Source organism: Tenrec ecaudatus, chromosome 15, assembly GCF_050624435.1.
Source record: "Tenrec ecaudatus isolate mTenEca1 chromosome 15, mTenEca1.hap1, whole genome shotgun sequence".
Lineage (NCBI taxonomy): Eukaryota > Metazoa > Chordata > Mammalia > Afrosoricida > Tenrecidae > Tenrec > Tenrec ecaudatus.
In genome coordinates this window covers 569,938-588,444 of record NC_134544.1, presented here as the reverse complement: position 1 = coordinate 588,444, position 18,507 = coordinate 569,938, and the positions used below count along the sequence as shown (strand labels likewise).

General features: G+C 59.8%; 1 protein-coding gene across 3 annotated transcripts in view; it reads left to right on the top strand.

Moving 5' to 3' along the window:
- The window catches only part of NFATC1 (nuclear factor of activated T cells 1), a 103,532-nt gene that overhangs the window by 3,501 nt on the left and 81,524 nt on the right, over positions 1 to 18,507 (top strand). For 2 of the 3 annotated variants that reach the window (XM_075532497.1, XM_075532499.1), the window contains exons 2-3: positions 7,920 to 9,021; positions 17,352 to 17,511. In XM_075532497.1, coding sequence (XP_075388612.1) covers positions 7,920 to 9,021; positions 17,352 to 17,511 — 1,262 coding nt within the window. Of the gene's footprint in view, positions 1 to 298; positions 448 to 7,919; positions 9,022 to 17,351; positions 17,512 to 18,507 lie in introns of those variants that run through there. The other variant, XM_075532498.1, reaches the window with a different exon arrangement.

The following is an 18,507-nucleotide window of genomic DNA, read 5'->3' as shown; positions in this document are numbered from 1 at the left end:
GCAGAAGGCTGGCCTTGAGGACCCGGGCGTTGGGGTGAGCGGCCACCTCCTGCCGGGCTGCTCCTCCTGGCCGGGGACTTAGCACAGCGTCAGAGCTGCAAGCTGGCTGCGGTGGCCGCGCGGGTGGCCACGCGGGTCGTGGGCCGGGAACCGTGAGAGGCCCTGGGGAGTTGGGAGAAAATTCAGAAACGGGCGGCGGCGCGTGTTTATACAACCCGGAAACGCGAGCGGGGGCGGGGGGGGGGGAGCACGGGCCGGGGACCGGGGCGGGGCAGGGGGACCGGGGCGGGGACAGGGAAGGCCCCGGAGTCACGTTACGCCCCAGCGGCCGCGCGACCGGACCACAGGTGCCCCGCCGGCCCGACATGACGGGCCTGGGGCCGGACCAGGAGTTCGACTTCGACTTCCTTTTTGAGTTCGACCAGGGCGATGACGGCGCGCCCGGAGGTGGGCTGGGCACGGGGACCGGGGAGGGGGGCGCGGGGACCTGAGGAAGGCGACCCAGGGACTCGGGAGTGGGGACTCGGGGGACGTCCGGCGCCGAGCAGCCGCGTCCCGCGGCAGGGTCCCAGTCCGGGTGGGCCCAGAGCCCTGGTTCCGGATCAGGCGCTCTCGGGAGGCGCGGCCCGGCCGGGAGGCGGAGGGCGGCTCAAGGGGACAGGAGCGTCCGGGGCACGGGGCTCGGAAACTGTGACCGGGCACAGATGGTCTGCGCTGGTGCCAGCCAAGCTCTGCGCGGGGACCGCAGCTCCTGCCCCAGCGCCCCGGCGGCCAGTCCCTGGAGCTGAACCACCGGCGGCGGCGCGCAGTTGTAACCCGAGAGCGAGCGCGCTGGTGCCCCTGGAAGGCAGTGTCGCCCCGCCCGCGCCCTCCGCAGCCAGGTCACCGGCGGGCGCTCGAGTTTGCGCCCAGTGACTGCGGCGAGGGTGGCGGCGGCACGCTTTCATTTTCTGGCTCCGCCCAGGACGAGGCAGCGCCCTGCAGACGCGCGCACAGCGGGGCCGCTGCGCGTGGGGTGACACGCCCGCTGGCTGGTCTCTCCCAGCCGGCCTGCCTGGACTAAGAGCCCCCGCCTGCCCTTCCCCTCCAGGGCTCAGCAACTAGGTGAAGGGGAGGCGGGTGGGTACACTCTACGACCCCCTCAGGAGGCCTGCCAAACTTTTAATACAGTTATTTAAGAGTGTCTCCCTGCTGGCCTGGGCTCTGGCCTCTCCCTGTCTCCCCATGAGATCTCAGGGAGCCCGCTGGCTTAGGGCTGGCCCTGAGTTTCCAGCTCAGACTTCCCTCCGTACACCCTTGCTCTTGGTTCTGGGCAGCAAGTTTCTTGGGAATGAGCCCCAGAGCTCATTTCACAAGCCATCCCGTCACAGTGCCTCCAGAAGATTGAAGACTGCATGGCATCCCGCTAGTGGGCCCACCCCCATAACCCGCCTAACCCTCCACACCAGGGCAGCAGGAGGGAAACCACAGAGCCACTCTGACCTCAGAGGCCAGCAACCCCAAGGCCCATAGCTCAGCAGGAAGTAGGCTGCCCTGCCTAGAGGCATCTCGCAACTGAAGGGACACCAGTGCCTGCAACCAGCCCTGCACAGCCAAGCCCCAGCCAGGAGTCCCTGCGTCTAGGCTCCGCAGCCAGCAGGCCACACAGTGCTTAGTCCGGACATCTCCTGATAGGAGGTCAGCGCTCAGCGTGTCCCAAAGGGCCTAGTTTCAAAGGGGCCCCAGGTGATGAGACTGCTCTGCCCCCAGTGCTCTCAGGGGGCCATCCCTGTGGTCTGTGCTGCTGTCCTGGGCACGGAGGAACCAGGAGCACCGGCATAACGGCACATGGAGTGCCCCTGAGCCCCAGGCCCAGAAGCCTGCAGTGAAGCCATGCCTGTCTTCAGGCTTGGTTTAAGCCTTACCGAGCCCCTTCCTAGCCCACCAGTGAACCTTCCTGGGGCTCAGCTTGGGCTCCCTCTGACACCCCCCCAAGGGAGAGAGCTCGGGCAGGGCCATTCAATGAGGGGTGCCCCTACCCCCTTGAGTGGCATCAGAAAACTTTTGCTTGAAAGTGATTCTCTGTTTCTTGTAGAGACTTGCTCACTTCCGCTTTGTGTCATCTTTGCTGTTTGTCTGACATCGCCGTGTGTGCTGCACTGACCTGAGACACCAACCCGCCCCTCCCCTGTCCTGGCTCAGAGAAGTGGGGTCTGTGTGTAAATGAGTGAATGGGAGCCGAGAGTGAGGAGCACTGTGTCTGGAAGTGGCTGCTCCTCCAGCTGCCGGCAGTCACTGCAACCGAGCTGGCTGGTCGCAAGCAGCCCAGGGCATCTGAGTGGTCAGTGGGTGTGCAGGAACTGTGTCCAGCCCTTGGTAGCCTGTTTGTGGCCCCTCCTGCTTTTGTTTGGCTTTTGGCATGTTCAGACCCGAGTGTCTCCCTGGCCCCCAAAGAGGGAGGGGCTCATCTTTACCGGCGGCAAACGCTGGGTGTGCTTGGTTCTAACCCACAGTGACTCCTGTACAACAGAGCGGAACACCCCAGTCCTGCGCCATCCTCACAATTGTTCTGCTGTTTGAGCTCATTGTTGCAGACACTATGCTGGGGGGCTGCCTCTGTTTTACCAGCCCTCTGCTTAACCAAGCAAGTCCAAGTAAACCCACCCTGGGACTTACATAGACCCCACGCGACCGAGCAGAACTGCACCCCAGCCTTTCCGAAATGGTCAGTCTTGATGAAAGCAGAAAGCCTCATTTTTCTCCAAAGGAGTGGCTTGTGTATTTGAACTGTTGGCCTAGCTTCCAGTTAGTAGTATAACCTGTAACTACAAGTCTAAGCAGTGGATATTGAATGTAGATTGATTAGGCAAGAAAAAAAAGATTTTAAAAATTGCCTTGGACAGAGAAGGGGCAATATCTTCTGCAGCAAAGGGGGCCATGGAGGGTGGGGGGAGGCAAAGGAAGGTGATGACCCCTCCCTTTAAGGGAGCCCCCCCCCCCAGCACTGCTAGCAGGCCCCCTACCATTAGGGGGAACTCCCTCTCTTTGTGGGTCCCTCAACTCCTTGCCACCTATCTCCCTGGTGGTCCCCTGTACCCCCCCTAGATGGTCTCCTCCCTTGAGCCCCCCTCACTCCCTGACATTTCTCTGCCTGGTGGGGGGGGTGGCGTGGGACGGTGGGCACTGGTTCACTGTCAGGTGGTGGGTGTGGCTCTGCTTGCTGCCTGCGGGCACTTGTTTTCCAAGTTATTTTGGCCCGACTTGAGCTGCCAGCATTGTCGCCCTGGCAACTTAGCAGGGGCGTCTGGGTAGGGGTGCTCTTGGCAGTGGTCTGGACCACCTCCAATGGAGACACCTGAGGTGGTGAGGGCAGCCACGGTCGGCTGGGCAGGGTTTATTCTCAATAGGCCTGGGTCATGGGGGCCTGGCCTCAGCCAGGAAGGAGCTGGCAGGGACTGACTGACGGCTGCCTTCACTCAGGACGTACATGGCAGTCGCTCCAGGTCCCCTGTCCCATCCCCGGGGTGGTGGGACCCCTGACCCAGTTCTGGGGTGGCCGGCCCTGGCAAATTGGCTAACAGGCCAGTGTGGGCGCTGAGTTGAGGCCAGGCTCTCCAGTGCTGTCCTTCAGGCCATTTGCCCAGGCCACCAGGTGTTCCCAGGGCATGCTAAGTGACCAGCAACCAGCTGCTCGGCCAGGGCTTTGGGAGCTGTTACTTAGTTTCCAATATGTGCAAGGTGATCTTCCTGCCGTATCTACCACCTTCTGCAAAGAGCACTGGGTCCGAGGCTTGTGTCCAAGCTGGCTTGTGACCCTCACACTGCTGCTGAGGGCTGTTTACGGGGAGAGAGAAGGGATGAGGGTTCTGATCCCAGGGAAGCCCAGGCACCCGGCCTCACATCGGGCACATCAGGCCTCTGCTGGTAGATGTTGGGGGCTGTGGACAGAGGCAGACTGTGTGGGGAGCCGGCTAAGGGCGGTGCCCTGTGACATGTGGAGGTAGTCTTTGTGGGGAAGGAGTCCCCCACAGCCTGCCATCCTGCTGAGATGTGTGCCCAGGGCCTGCTCCCCGTTGGTCAGAGGTCCACATGCATGCAACAAGCCATTCCTTGGGGAGGCAGCTTGCTGGCAGCCTTGGATATGGGTTTTGCTAAGACAAGGGCAGCTAGGGCCACCTGTGGGCATCCCCAGAGGCCCCCTAGGCCCCGACCACCAGGCAGGGACGACACAGAGGGTGGCTGGGTGACGCTGGGATCTGGGAACCCACAGTCAGAACAATGTGAGCCGTGTTCTACAGGACCAGCTGGGTGGGGGCCACATTTCACTGTCCTGGGTCATTTTGAATATGCCCCATAGCATTTGCTTACAGAGCCCAGTTTCTTTGGCCTGGGCTTCCCTGCAGTGTATCGAACCTGCTCTGGCTAGAGGCCAGGCTCCTGTGACCCAGGCCAGGGCAGCCTTAGTGGGGGCGAACTTTGCTCAACTTAAGCCCCCTAGACATTCTCAGGTTCTGCCTCAGAGCCTGGGCAGTTTCCTGACAGGGAGCCCTCCTCAGCAATTCCACACGATTTGAATATGGTTCAGAAGGGCAGTAAAACCAAATGGAGGCCTACGCTGGGATGGGGAGGGCAGAAGAGTGTCCCCGCCCCACCCAGCGGCAGAGTGGCAGTCCGTCGGGGATGGGGGATGGCTACCAGCAGGTGGGAGGGCTCAGCCCTGTAGCTGGAGTGTCCCCTGCCCCTCACTGGCTGGGCCCTGCCTTTGTCATTTGTTTAATTAAGGAGAAGTCCCAGCTGAGTGAGATTTTCATAAAGGCGGCTCAATCATTCTCTTCCCTCGTTGAACCAAGGTCCAGGGAGACTCACAGGCAAAGTGGGGGCTCCCAGAGCAGCAGCCGACTTCTGCTGCTGCTCAACCAGAGGGTCTCCCCTGGCGGGGAGTGGGGGTGTTCCTTGGTCCAAGGGTTTTCTCCCCTGAACCTGTCTCTCCTGGGACCTGCCCAGATGGCTTCTGTTCAAAATGCTTCAAATTAGCCACCCCCCAAGTCTTCGGACTCAGGGTCCATGGGCTCCCTCAGTGGCCAAGTACAGGCCGATTCCCTGAGGCTCCTCAGACTTATCACCCGGCCCCCCAAAGGCAGTTCTAGGTGTGAGCAGCCACCTCCCACCAGGAGTGACAGCCCCACCAGACCTATAAGCTAGGAAACACTGAATCTGTGAGTCAGGGACCCCCCGCTGCCACCCTTAAGGTCCTGCAAGCCCTAGGGAAGTGGTGGGCCTGGCAGGGTCTCGCCTGGAGGCACGGGGGTTCGGGAAGGTGGACTCCGTCCTGTCAAGTTTCCATCTGATTCTCAGGTTGGGTTTCCACCATGTACATCCCTATAGCTGTTGCCGTTGTCTGCTGTCCACAGTGACTCTGTTTACACAAGAGAGCTAAGCACCGCCTGGGCCCGTGCCACCCTCACCGCCACTCCTGTGCTTGAGCCCCCGTGGAGGGCCTTCCCTTTGATCAATGCCCTTCTCCAGGGCTGGTCTCTCCCGACCACACGTCCAAAGTGCACGAGACCACGTCTCACAGCCTGGCCTCTGAGGACCATTCTGACTGTACTTCCGAGACGGGTCTGCAGGCCCTTCACAGCACTGATGGATTCGTCTTCAGTCTTCCCTAGCTCCATCCTTAGGGGTCAGAGTTCTCAAGTCCAGAGGGAGAAGAGGCCAGCGGGGCAGAACTCCAGCTGCCCCCGCCTCATGTGGCATCAGAGATTGTGCCCGGGACACCTCTCTCACTCATGAGTGTCTAGTTTATTGATCTCTGCAGAGCTCCCCTCCCCCGCCACCACCCCCACCCCTCCGGTCTGTGGCCTGGCTCTCCAGGAGAAAACAGGGGTTCCTAGCCCACTGTTCTTTCTTGGAAAGATAGGCTTACTTTGGGCGGTTTGATAGATTTCCTTTCAAAGTCGTTTTAGATTTATAGAAAAGCTGTACAGCGTTTCCTTCGCCCTGTGGAGGTGCCGGCACGGACACAGAATACTCACGCCGTCTCTGGCTTCCCTCCCTGTCTCAAGCCCTGGGTCTGACACACAAGGATGCCAAGTGACGGCCCTCATGGGTGTCCTCACCCCTAAATGCCCATGGGCGTGGCTCCCCTACAAGACCTGATCCTACTGCCCGTGTCGTGCTGCCCTTCCGGAATATGGTAGCTTATTCCCTGGTGCTTTTTAAAACTCAAAAGGCCTGAATAGGTTGGTTTGGGCATGTCGAGAGAAAACCCCTGGCTATTTGCAGTGTATGAATGTGTGTGTGGTTAAGAGAGAGAAACAATTGCCAAGGCCTATCCTTTAAAGAAAGAGTGATGACGAAGTACAAACCACAAAAGTGAGATAGTTACAAATGGGAGGAAAAGGCTCTCCCTCAGGAGCTTTGAGAACAGGGCCAGGGGTGGGGGTCCTGACTCCCCCTGCCGCATTGCCATCTCCCCCCTCTCACTGCCTCCTGGCAGGCGGACCCCAACAGGAGTTTGAGGTGATGCTGAAAATACACCCCAGTCACACATCTTTTGCAATGCCAGGGTCCCTCAGGGTCGCCTGCCACCTACCTGTCTGGTCATCCCTTCTTGGGGACAGGACAGGCTTTCCTCTGCCAGCCCCCAGGTGTGGTTCTTACATGTGTGCCCCCCAGGTTGAGCTCCCCAGGTGTGGCCCCCAGGTGCAGGTCAGGGTGGGTACAGTGGTGGCTGCTTTCACAGAGCCCAAAGAGAACATGTTGAGAGACTTGTGGGCCCAACACCGGAGGTGGACGCTGGGGGCTGAAGGGTGGTGCCTGGCTCTGGGCTCTTTTTGGGGGGTGCTGCCACCTCAGAGCAGAAAGGGCCTTGCTCAGAGACCCCAGGGTTTCTGTCGGTCATCCAGAAGATGGTGAGACTCATCACTGTTCAACCCCCCCAAGCCCTGCCGCCCTGTAGAAGCTCACGCCCAGTGGCCCTGCCCCTGCCGAGTTTCCAGGCTGCCAGTCCTTATGGAAGCCGATGGCCCCTGTTTTCCCCTCAGAGCGGCTGGTGGGGTCAAACCAGACTGCGTGGCCAGTCCAGTGCTTTACCTGCTGCTCCTCTCCAAGCTGGACCCAGGAGTGGACCTTCCTGCTGGTACTTTGGAGGGCCTTTCCTGGACTCGACATTGTGGGCAATGCCCCTCAGTGTCCGTGAGCTGGAGCCAAGGCTGCCCCCGGGGTCCAGAACCTGTGTTTTTACTGCGGGGGCGTCTGCGGGTACATTGAGCCTCAGCAGTGGTCATGTGACTGTCTCCCATGAGGTTCAGGACTCTGAATCCACTTGTCTGTTCTCTCGCCTGCTTCTCAGAGACAGACCTGGGCACTGGGAGGGCCGTGGGGCAAGAGGGACGAGCAGATAGGAGCCTGCATCCCCACAGATGCCACCGGGTGAGAGATGTTAGGACGTATCCTCTGCTTCTAGTTCCTGCTCAGGACAGACCTGAAGCTGGTGCTGGGTGGGGCATGGGGTCATGGCAGGTGCTGGGGTGGGGGTGGGGCACCAGCCGTGCGACAGGTGCTGAAGTGGGCACAGGGTCGTGGTGGTGTTGAGAGAAGACTTCTCCAGGTGGTGGCAGTTTGCAGAGCTGGGACACCAGGGCGTGGAAGTTCAGGACAGGGCAGCGGAAGATCATCTCCAGAGGCTGTTCTGTGGGAGCCAGTGGTCAATGGGACTGTGGCAGCCAGTGGTCAATGGGACTGTGGCACGTGTGTGACCGGCCTGTGGTACCTCCCTGTAATGGGCAGCTCCTGGACATAGTGGGCGGAGCCTTGTGGCAATGGGCAGTGCCAAGCTGCAATGGGCGGAGCCTCCTGCATTGGGCAGGGCCTGAGCACAGTGGGCAGAGCCTTGTCTGGGCAGAGCCTTGTCCTCACACAGTTCTTCTTCCTTCCAGAACACTACAGCTATGCACCCTCTGGTCTCAGCCCTGGCCTGTCGCTCAGCTCGGCGCACCCAGTGCTGCCCGCCCCCTGCCACGAGCTGCAGACGCCCAATCCCGTCATCTCCGTCCTCCCATCAGCGGGCCACCCGGCGGGGTTCGGCAGCGCAGGGGACAGTGCGCCCGCCGGCTACTTCCTGACTGCAGGCAGCGCCCGGCCCAACGGCGCCCCGGCACTGGAGAGCCCCCGGATCGAGATCACCTCCTACCTGGGGCTGCACCATGGCGGCAACCCCTTCTTCCACGAGGTGGAGGTGGACGAGGCCGGCCTCGGAGCCAGGCGGGCCCCCGCCACGGCCACCCTGCCCCTGCCTGGCCTCGAGGCCTACCGGGACCCCAGCTGCCTGAGCCCAGCCAGCAGCCTGTCCTCACGCAGCTGCAACTCGGAGGCCTCCTCCTACGAGTCCAACTACTCGTACCCCTACGCGTCCCCGCAGACGTCACCCTGGCAGTCTCCCTGTGTGTCCCCCAAGACCACCGACCCCGAGGACGGCTTCCCGCGCGGGCTGGGCGCCTGCACGCTGCTGAGCTCGCCGCGCCACTCGCCATGCGCCTCGCCGCGGGCCAGCGTCACGGAGGAGAGCTGGCTGGGGGCACGCGGCTCGCGCCCCTCCTCACCATGCAACAAGCGCAAGTACGGCCTGCATGGCTGCCATGCGTCCTGCTCACCGCAGCCCTCACCCACGCCATCCCCGCAGGGCTCCCCGCGCGTCAGCGTCACCGACGACACCTGGCTGGGCGACTCCACGCAGTTCACCAGCTCGGCCATCGTGGCCGCCATCAACGCCCTGTCCACCGACGGTGCGCTCGATCTGGGCGACGGCGTGCCGGTCAAAGCGCGCAAGACGGCGCTGGAGCACACGGCCACCATGGCGCTGAAGGTAGAGCCCCCGGGCGAAGACCCTGGGGCCCCGATGCCAGCTGCCTTCGCCCCGGAGGAATTCCCCGCCTTCCAGCACATCAGAAAGGGAGCTTTCTGCGACCAGTACCTCTCGGTGCCGCAGGGCCCCTGCCCCTGGGTGAAGCCCAAGCTCCTGTCACCAGTCTCCTACGTGAGGTAAGTGTCCACCTGGGATGTTGACAAGAGCCAGGGCGGTCCTGCAGCCCTCAGGGGGCTCAGTTCACCAGCCCTTTTCCAAGGGCACCTCTGGTGGGATTGAGCTGCAGCCTTTCCGTGGACAACTGTGCCTGCATCTCCACCACCTGCCTGGGGAGCCCAGCCGGACTCATGGGCCCCTAGAAGAACAGAATAGACCAGCCCCTAGAGGCCCCCAGGACAGCAGAGTAGACCTGCCCCTGGAGGCCCCCAAGATAGACTAGAACTGCCACAGGACCCCTACGGCAATGGAGTAGACCTGCCCCAGAGAGTTTCCCATGCTGGCATCTCTGGAACGACCCTTCGTATGAGTAGGAATGGCCCGGTGGCTGGGGCAAGGTAACCCCACAGAAGCAGACGGCTGCGGCGTTGTTCCCAGGAAGCTGGTGGGTTTGATTCACAGACCTTTGGGGCCGGGGGTGGGGATTTCAAGTGTCCTAGCCCTGCGCTACCAGGGCTCCAGTGTTTGGATAACTGCCAGTCACCTACTCCCTTTGCAACCCGGACGCCCCACCGAGGGGCCCGGGGCTGCTGGGGTTGAGGGAAACATCCTCTCTCCCTGGGGGCCCAGGCAGTTGCCCCCAGCTCACGAGGCCAATTCTGCTCTGCTGGGTCCTCAGGGCTGGTGGTCTTTGTTTTCACCTAAACAGTTATCCGACAGGTGGGCCACTGATAGCCGGCAGGGCTTCCCCAAGGCCACCTCCTGTGGGCGGAGGAAGTGCACCCATGCCTGTCTGACATGCTGCCCTATGAGGGCAGGGACCTCCACACCTAGGCTGCCACGTGGGGGCTGGGACTCCCACACTCAGGGTGCTATGTGAAGGATGGGGCCACTCTTGCTGTGTCCCTGTTCTGAATGACTTAGGATCGGAGGAGTCCTGAAGCAGGGTGGGGGTCTCCTCTGAGCAGCTAGGCCCTTCCCTGCCTGCCAAGGGGCCTGGGATGCGACAGGACTGTGTGGGCAGAAGGAGAGCAGGCCCCAGGGCAGAGGGTGGACCTTGGCCGCAGTGAGGGGGAGACCGGCCCTCAGGTGGGGGCATGCCCTCCCTTTCTGTGATGTGCTCAGGAGAGAAGGCGTGCAGATGGAGAGCCGGATTGCTGCTGCCTTTCTCGGACCCCAGCACCACCCCCACGAGAGTCCCCGCACCCCCCAAGCACCCTGGGTGCAACTGCACCCAAAACCAGAAGCCTGAGACCAGTTTCCAGGGCCGGGGGCGGGTGCCATGGCAGGGGCTCAGACACTTGTTGGTTGAGCACAAGGACTACTTTTCCTAGGTCGGACACCTTGCACACCGCTGCCTGTGCCAAATCCCTGTGGTTTCCATGTCCCGTGATGGTGCCCCGGGTTCCTGTCAGAAGGCAGGCGGGCAGGCAGGAAGAGGGTCACAGGGCTGGTGTGTCCCCTCCATCCTGACCTGAGGCAGCCACCTGTTTCCTGGTGATCTCACCATGGGTCAGGGCAGCCTGGGGCCCAGTCAAACCTCAGCACCAAGCGACCGGACACCCCACCCCGGCCTTCTGGTGGGCATGTGACACTGGGGGCCTGGAGATCTCTGCTGCTAATCACGTGCATGGAACCCCTTTCCCGGGGGACAGCCGTGCACTGTGTGGTGGTCTCAGGGGGCAAAGAAACTAGCTTCCCTCTCAGTGGCTTGTCCTCGATAATCCAGTGTCTGATAAGCCACCTGCCTCCCCCCACCTCCCACCGACCTTCTAACCCTCAGCTCCGAGGAAGAAGACTGCGTGTCCACGTATCGTCCGGCCAGCACTGTGGCTCTAGAGAGCAAGACAGGCCTTGTTCTGAGAGCCTCCGGAGCTGCCACAGAAACTGTGAGGAGCCCCAGGGGAAAGACAGGCTTCAGACCTTCTGTTCTTATCTCCAGGGAGCCTGGCGGATCTGTGGTTAAGTGGGGCCTGATAACTGGAGGCTGAGTGTGAAGCCCGCCAGGGCCTCCTCAGGAGAAGGAGCAGGCCACCTGCTCCTGCTCAGGCCACCACTGGGTGGCCCCACGGGGCAGCACTGCTCTGTCGCCTAGGGACAGAGCCTGAAGCAGAGTTCGGAGTTCGCTGGTGGCCCCTGACAACGACCACAACAGCACTGGTGCAGACTCAGTCTCAGGCCGTGTCCTCACATGCCTCTTATCTCCCAGAAGGTCCTTTCAAGAACGCAGCCCCTTCCTGTCAGCGGCCATCAGCCAGCCCTTGGTGGCGCTATTTCGTTGCATCACTGCCCAGCGCTTGAGCCCCTGCCTGCCCGGCAGCACTGCCAGTTCAGATAGCATAAGGAGCTGAGGATGCAGGCGCAGAGAAAGGCAGGAGGCAGCCAGCTGCAGCACTGCACACCTGGCCATGGCTGGCGCCTGTGCCCAACGTCGGATGTTGGAGAGCTCTGCGGAACCCCGGGGACTGGAGTTGGGCGGGTGCTGACTTGGCCGCCTGCCTCCGCCCCTGAGGGGTGCATGTCAGAGTGTGACAGTTCCCACAGGGACAGTGCCAGCACTGGAGGTGTTGGTGCCTTATGGCGTCTCTGCCTTTGCTTTAAAGAAGAGGTGAAGTGACTTTAGGAATGGGAAGTCGGGAGATTTTAGCATGGGTCTGCGAGCAGCATCAGCAACACCCTTTCACATGAAATGTTGCATCTTCTGAGCTGAGTGCTCTAAATCCAGATGGCAGACATTGTTTCTCTTAGGTTTCTGATGACGGTCTGCTAATATCAGTAGCTTTTATGCCAGGCCCTTCTCTCCCAAGTCCGCTGTTCCACAGACTTCTTGAAGGCCCCTCATGTATGCTGTCAACGTCTAAAATCAGATGTGGTGGACACCAATCTCTCCTGAGTCTTGGGACTTAACTGCTTCCCGGTATCTCTCTGTAAAGGAGGAAGGAAGTGTGAGGATGGACAGGAGGTCACCCTGACTTACTGTCCAGCATGGCCCTGCTGGCAGCCTGCTTCTGGATCTCTGCAGATGTGGGAATCTGGGCAGCTCCTGGCCAAGGAGGATGCCTCTTGGGCCTTGGTGGACAGGTGTTCAGATCCCTGATGTCTGGACAAGAAGACCACAGCCTGTGGGGTCCATGTGGGAGCCAGGCCTGTGGTTTCAGGGTCAACCCAGGACCCGAAGCATCCCCACCACCCTTCTGGAGGTCGTGAGCTTAGGAAATGGGACAGTGACCTAGAGTGTCACTTGCCTGCCATCTGGTGACCACACCAACGGCCCTCAGTCTGACCTCATGGCTCTGGCAGCTCGGCCTGCCCCAGGCGTGATGCTCCCTTGCTGTGAGTCTGGCCTGGTACTTAAGGGATGAGGTAGACTAAACGTTCCCTCCTGGGATGTGGCCACCTGCGATTGGATGCCCCTGAGGCTTGTCATCAGTGAAGTGGTCATCCCGGAATAACCCAAGGGCCTTCTGGAAAGGTGAAGCCCTCTGTGTCTCTGAAGGGGCCATCGGTGCAGCAGTGGCCTGGATGAGGCCGGCTGGCCGGCGGGCGCATGACAGGCAGGTTTTACTCCAGAGGCTATGGCCCTGGAGGGCGTTCCACCTCTCTGGGTGGGTTTGGTTCAGTGCAGGGGGTGGGGGGCTGGGGCTCGTACTCCTAGACCCTCTTCTAGCGAGGCAGGAACAGGGGCACCCTCATTCCTTTCTGCATATCCACTCCTCCATGGAGCCCTGGGACAGTGCCTGGCAATTCCAGCCTCCTGGGGCCTAGATGGACGCTCTGATCAGTCTACACTGCGTGGAGGGTGCTTGGTTGGCCCTGGGGAGAGGCATGGCTTGATTCTGACACATTCTTGCTGGTTGTTGAGAGACAGTCAACTGCCTGTAGCCGAGAACAGGACACCCTGAGCCCCCACCCATGCTCTCTCTAACCCTGTGTTTGAGAGCTCACACTGAGTGTACCCCATGCTTTGCTGCACCCAGGTCCCTGAGCGTGCAGACACCCTCCCTGAGCGTGATTCCCCACGTCCCCTCCTGCCTGCACATAGACGAGGAGCTCTGCTTTGTCCAAATGGATCATGGCCGAGTGGCCGGAGCTTCCTTACTGCCCAGACTTCGTCTTCACCTGCCCCGGTGTGGTGGGGGGGCATGGCCCCCTTTGTAGGGGAGGGCATGGCCCCTGTGTGTTGATGGGGGGTGGGGTGGCGGTGCCAAGGATCTGTTTGGATGTAGAGAAGTGTCCATGTGCTATCTGCCTTGGATGCAAACAGGGTGTGGGATGGGGCATAGGACTGCCTGTGGCTCCCCACCCCCAAGGTTTCTCGCCAGTACTTCTCATCTGTCTCTTGGCCATCTGTCTATCCACCCCTCCATCCATTCATCCATTTACCCATCTACCTAGCCATCTGTCCATCCACACATCCATCCATCCACCCACCCAGCCATCCATCCACCTATCCATCCATTTATGGCTAAGTCATCCAGTTCATTCATTCATTGCTTATTTACTCATTCGCCCACACTCTCATCCACTGATTCAATAATTCACTTCATTAATTAAGTCAATTCAGTTTTAATTCAATTTGTCTGTTCGGCCATCACTCAGCACTCACTCCGGGGTCATATGTGGTGAGTGAGGAATTTGCTCCTTGACTTTTGTCCTCAGAACCACCTCCAGGAGAAGGCAGCCTGCGTCCCCTGTCCGGAGGGGCGGGACCGAGTGTCCAGGGACCAGGAGTAGGCAGCAGCCCATCAGGGGTGGGGCCTTCACCCACAGGGTGGGCTTCTGAGACCAGAAGACTTTTCCTCTGGCGTCTGGTTTCGGCAGCAGAGGCCCACCGGCTGCTTTTCACATGTGGCAGGTCTCTGTTACTAGGAAGGTCGTGCTGAGGAGGGGGCTTGCCGTTCTCGTCCACGGAACCCAGACATCTCACTGTGAGCATCCCTGGGAGGAACATTGGAGACCCTCTGGGTGGACTGGGCATGTGAGAATTCTTGGGGCAGGGGTGACTGTCAGCATGACCACCATATGTAAGGACCCTGGTTAGACTGATCATCACCTGTCAGGGTCCTGGTCAGACTGACCATGGCCTGCCGGGGTCCTGCAGTCCAGGCCCTGGCTGTGGGTGGCCCCACTTGCCCCTCTGCCGGCTCTGGGCCTCCGTCCCAGGAGTCTGACCTCTGCGGGTGGAGAAGAACTTTCTCACGGCCAGAGCCCAGGGCCCTGTGAACTCGGCGAGCCCTCGGGAGTGCTCCTGGGTGGTCTGCAGCTTGGAGCATCATGGACAGAGTGGTGTTGGTGTTGAGGCTGGGTGGGGCCCCCGACTGGTGTGGGCAGCCTTTCTCTTCATTAATTAGGAAAAAAGCCAGAGGAACCACCAGGAACCCTGGCTGCAGGCCCTGATGGACGCGCTTCGCTCTGAAAATAACCCTTTTCCTTTCCGTGGGTCCTCTACCCTCAGGAGGGTTCCTTCCACCAAGTCCCGTCGCCAGCGCCTGCAACTTTCCATCCACGGGAGTCCAGAAACCTCCCACAGCTATCAGCTCACTGGTAGCTGCTCAGGGTGCTGAAGGCCGGAAAAGTCAGAATGAGAACGTTTCCCGAACCATTAACACCCAGGAACCACTGCTTCACAGGCCACGAGCGTGGCTGGCCAGTGTTCAGACGTGGAGGGCGAGCTGCGGAAGGTCGGCCTTCCCAAGAACTGGGGTTTAGAAGGTGCAGCCCCGTTTATCTAAATGAGGCCTGTCCTCGGAAGTCACAAAGCTAGTGGGAAGGGCAAGATCAAAGTGGAAAATTGAAATGGGAAAGCCTACACCACCGCTACCTTCTGTTTTGTTTGTTTATGCAAATCATATTCTTCACACAGCATCTTTTCCACGTGCAGATAAACACAGAGAGGGAGTCACCCACCGCCATGCTGCCTACAGGACCCCTTACCATTTCAGTTTATGGCCTTCCACACTGACTCTTGGGAGTTCATTTTGGTCTTGTATTAGGACAGTCCATTTTAAGGGTGCAGGGGCTTAGTGAGGGCAGGCTGGCCAGGACCCCACACCTGCCACCTGCTTCCGTGACCAGCAGGGCACTACTGGATGCCCCGAGATGTTCCAGCACCCGGGCTCTCCCAGTCATCTCGCACGCCGTTCCCCCCCCCCACCCCGCCCAGCCCCCACCTGGCATCTCTGTTTCAAAGTCACTGTTGACCATCTGGTCTCAGGGCATGATCATTTTGAGGAGCACAGTCCTGGTGGGAGACACCCTTCACAGTGGTCGTGGGGCTGTTATTTTGCTACGGAGTACCAAGGTGGTTTCAGGGCCGGTTTTGTTCAAGATCTGAGCAGATCTCAGGGCAGTGGCCTTGCAGAGGCCTCCAGCCACTCACCAGTCCAGCTGGTCTTTCTTGGTGGGAGGATTTGAGATTCTTGTGCACAGATTTCTCCTATCCTGTCAGGGCCTGTCTGTCGTCACCCTGACTAAGCAGGTCACGTCAGTAATAGTCATGCGACACCATCTGTAGCGGTGGTTCTCAGCCTTCCTCATGCCGTGACCCTTTCATACAGTTCCTCATGTTGTAGTGACCCCCAACCATAAAATTATTTTCGTTGCTACTTCATAACTGTAATTTTGCTACTGTGATGAATCGGGCGACCCCTGTGAAAGGGTCGTTCGATCCCCAAAGGGGTCGCAGCACACAGGTTGGGAACCACTGATCTATAGCTCTGGTCTAGAGAAGATGAGACCATGATCCAGTGTAGACTGTCTTGTCAACTCCTGTTCTCCTTTGGGACTTGGGTTTCTCTCTCTCTCACTTGCTCTGAATAAGTAGAGAAAAGAGTTTTTTCTTAGATGGCTGCTCCCAGGGTTAGGCTCCCACACACAACTGACCAGCCTAAGGTGTAGAGATGGCTGTGTGGAGTACGGTTGGTCCCTGTGGTTGGTATGGTACAGTATTCCAACGCACCACGCTGTCCCACACATGAGGGCCCTGGTGCTTTGACCCCAGAGGACCAAGCCCATGAAGTGGAGGTGCTTAGTTGTGTCCAAGACATATCCTCCTTAACTGTGCCCTGATGTGCCTCACATGTATGAGTATCCCAGCCCCTTACCGATGGACTGTGTGACACTCAGCTTGGTGACAGTAGTAAGTCTCCCATAGGCTGTTCCTCCCACTCACGAGACGCAGCTGCTGGTAAGAACTGTCCAGGAACCGTGCTGTGGTGGGAGAGGCTCTGTGTCGGTTCGGCTGGGCCACCGTTCTCAGTGGCTTGGCAGTTGTGTGGTGACGGGTTCATCTCCCTTCTGTGATCTGATGTGGTCACCCTCCATTTTCATAAAACACAGATTTTTTTCATAATGACCTGGCCTTTGAAACTGGACCATGTTGATAAGGGAGGAGTGGGTGTGTAGGTGCATACAGCCCAGCACACAGATGCACACATACAGAGGAAGACATGGCCCGTGGACTGGTCTCTAGTTCCCTGTGCACTCCTCAGTGACACCCCGTTTGACTGTGTGGGAGAGCTTTGTTGTGCAGAAGCAGAGCGTTTGGGGTCAGCTGTGACAGTGTGCAGTCACAGTGACAACCTCCTGCGGAGGTTCAGTCTCCTCTGCAGGGTGGGCCGTGAGGAGAGGTGCTTCAAAGTCCTCGCTCAACATCCCTTTACCTTTCAACTCCATCTTTCCACAATCCTTTCCGAGTGTCTTCCTACATGGCTCCACAAAACATGAGGGTGGGGGCTTTGGGGCAGGGTGTGACCTGTCTCGCAGTGGCTGTCCCCAAGGTTGGTGCAGAAGTAACAGAGGGATCCTCATTTTTCCTTGGGAGCAGCACACCTGCTGATGCTGACCTGTGTAGCTGGCCCTGTCCTTGTTCACAGCGGTCACAGTGGTCAGGTGCTCTCAGGCCTCTGTGCTTATGCTTCAGGCCTTCGACAGTGCGCGTGCACGCGCGCGCGCACACACACACACACACACACACACACACACACACACACACACACTGACCCTGAGCTCTGTAAGGGCCACCTGGGGCCCAGAGGACAAGATCTGGAGTGGGAGTGTGGCTGCCTGGCCCCTTGCCTAGGGTGCAGACACTTGGCTGTAGAGGGGTCCTCGGTTAATCTGGAGGTCAGTCTCTTGGGCCAGCAGACCTAGAGGGTGGAGGTGTCTTAGGATGGGCCTGGAGAGTGGTTTCTCTTAATGCTGAACCTCAGGAGAGGCCTGATGGGCCCACAGTGCCAGCGTCCTGGATTAGCCTCTGCCAGCTCCCCCAGGAGCCAGAAGTCGCTGTGGGAGGACTCAAAGCAGTGGGGACTGCCTAGGACTAACCTTCCACACCGCTCTGTCCCTCCAGCCCGTCCCTACCCGCCCTCGACTGGCAGCTGCCGCCTCACTCAGGACCCTATGAGCTTCGCATCGAAGTACAGCCCAAGCCCCACCACAGGGCCCACTACGAGACTGAAGGAAGCAGGGGGGCTGTGAAGGCGTCGGCAGGAGGACACCCCGTTGTGCAGGTACCCAAGCCCCCGCAAAGTGGGTGCTGGTCGGCACTGTCGGGGCCACAGCTCCCTGTGCTGGGGCATGTGTGTATATGTGGTTATGTGTGTGCGCATACATGTGTGATGTGTGTAAGACCAGCCTCTGCCCCATATATGTTCCTATGTGGGGGTACATGCGTGTACGTGTGTGTTCAGTGTGTATGTAGGACAAGCCTCTGATCTGAGTGAGCACACAGTGGGTCTCAGGCCTCGTCGGGAAGGAGAGCGGCCCAGGTGGGGCTAGAGCTTCATCCACGGCAGTGGGTGGGGATGGGAGCTCCTGGCCCGTTCACAGGGATGACCAGACAGGCTGACCACAGGGCAAGTGTTCCAGGTCGCTGTATGTCTGGCCCAGAGTGGACACAGGCTCTGGGCCTCCTGTGTGGCCGAGCAGAGCTTCCACGGGGCACATGAAGCAGGTGGCCAGACCCTCTGCCCCTAGCACCGAGGCGCACCCTGCTCTGTAGTCACCCCGCTTTGCAGGGGCCAAGTGGCAGTCCCGTTTGTCATTATTGTCTGCTGCTGAGGCCTGGGTGACCCCTCGCTTGCACAGCTTTGGCCTCAGTTGCCTTTGACTCAGGAGAGCGGGAGAGGGACCACCCGGCCACAAGGGTGCCCTGGCCATGGGGGAATCTACTCCCTAATGGCGGCCGCAGGATGGGGTGGAGTGGAGGGCTCTGACCACATTTCCTGGGTACTTCCTCTCTCTGGCATCCCTGCCCTCCAGGCAGTTGCCCCCCTGGACCTGAGTCTGCACATTTTCTAGTGTTAAGTGTTTCCTGGGAGAGGGGACATTGGAGACAGAAAACTCAACCCTGATATAAAAACATGTCCCTTCTGAGGCCTCTTTGGGGACAAACCATTGAGATGCAAACGTGAAGGGTCACCAGCCCCAAGGAGACGTGTGTCCAGGTCACACTTCACTTCCTCTCCCAGGACTTCTGCTGGGAGAGCCAGGCCTGCATCACCTCA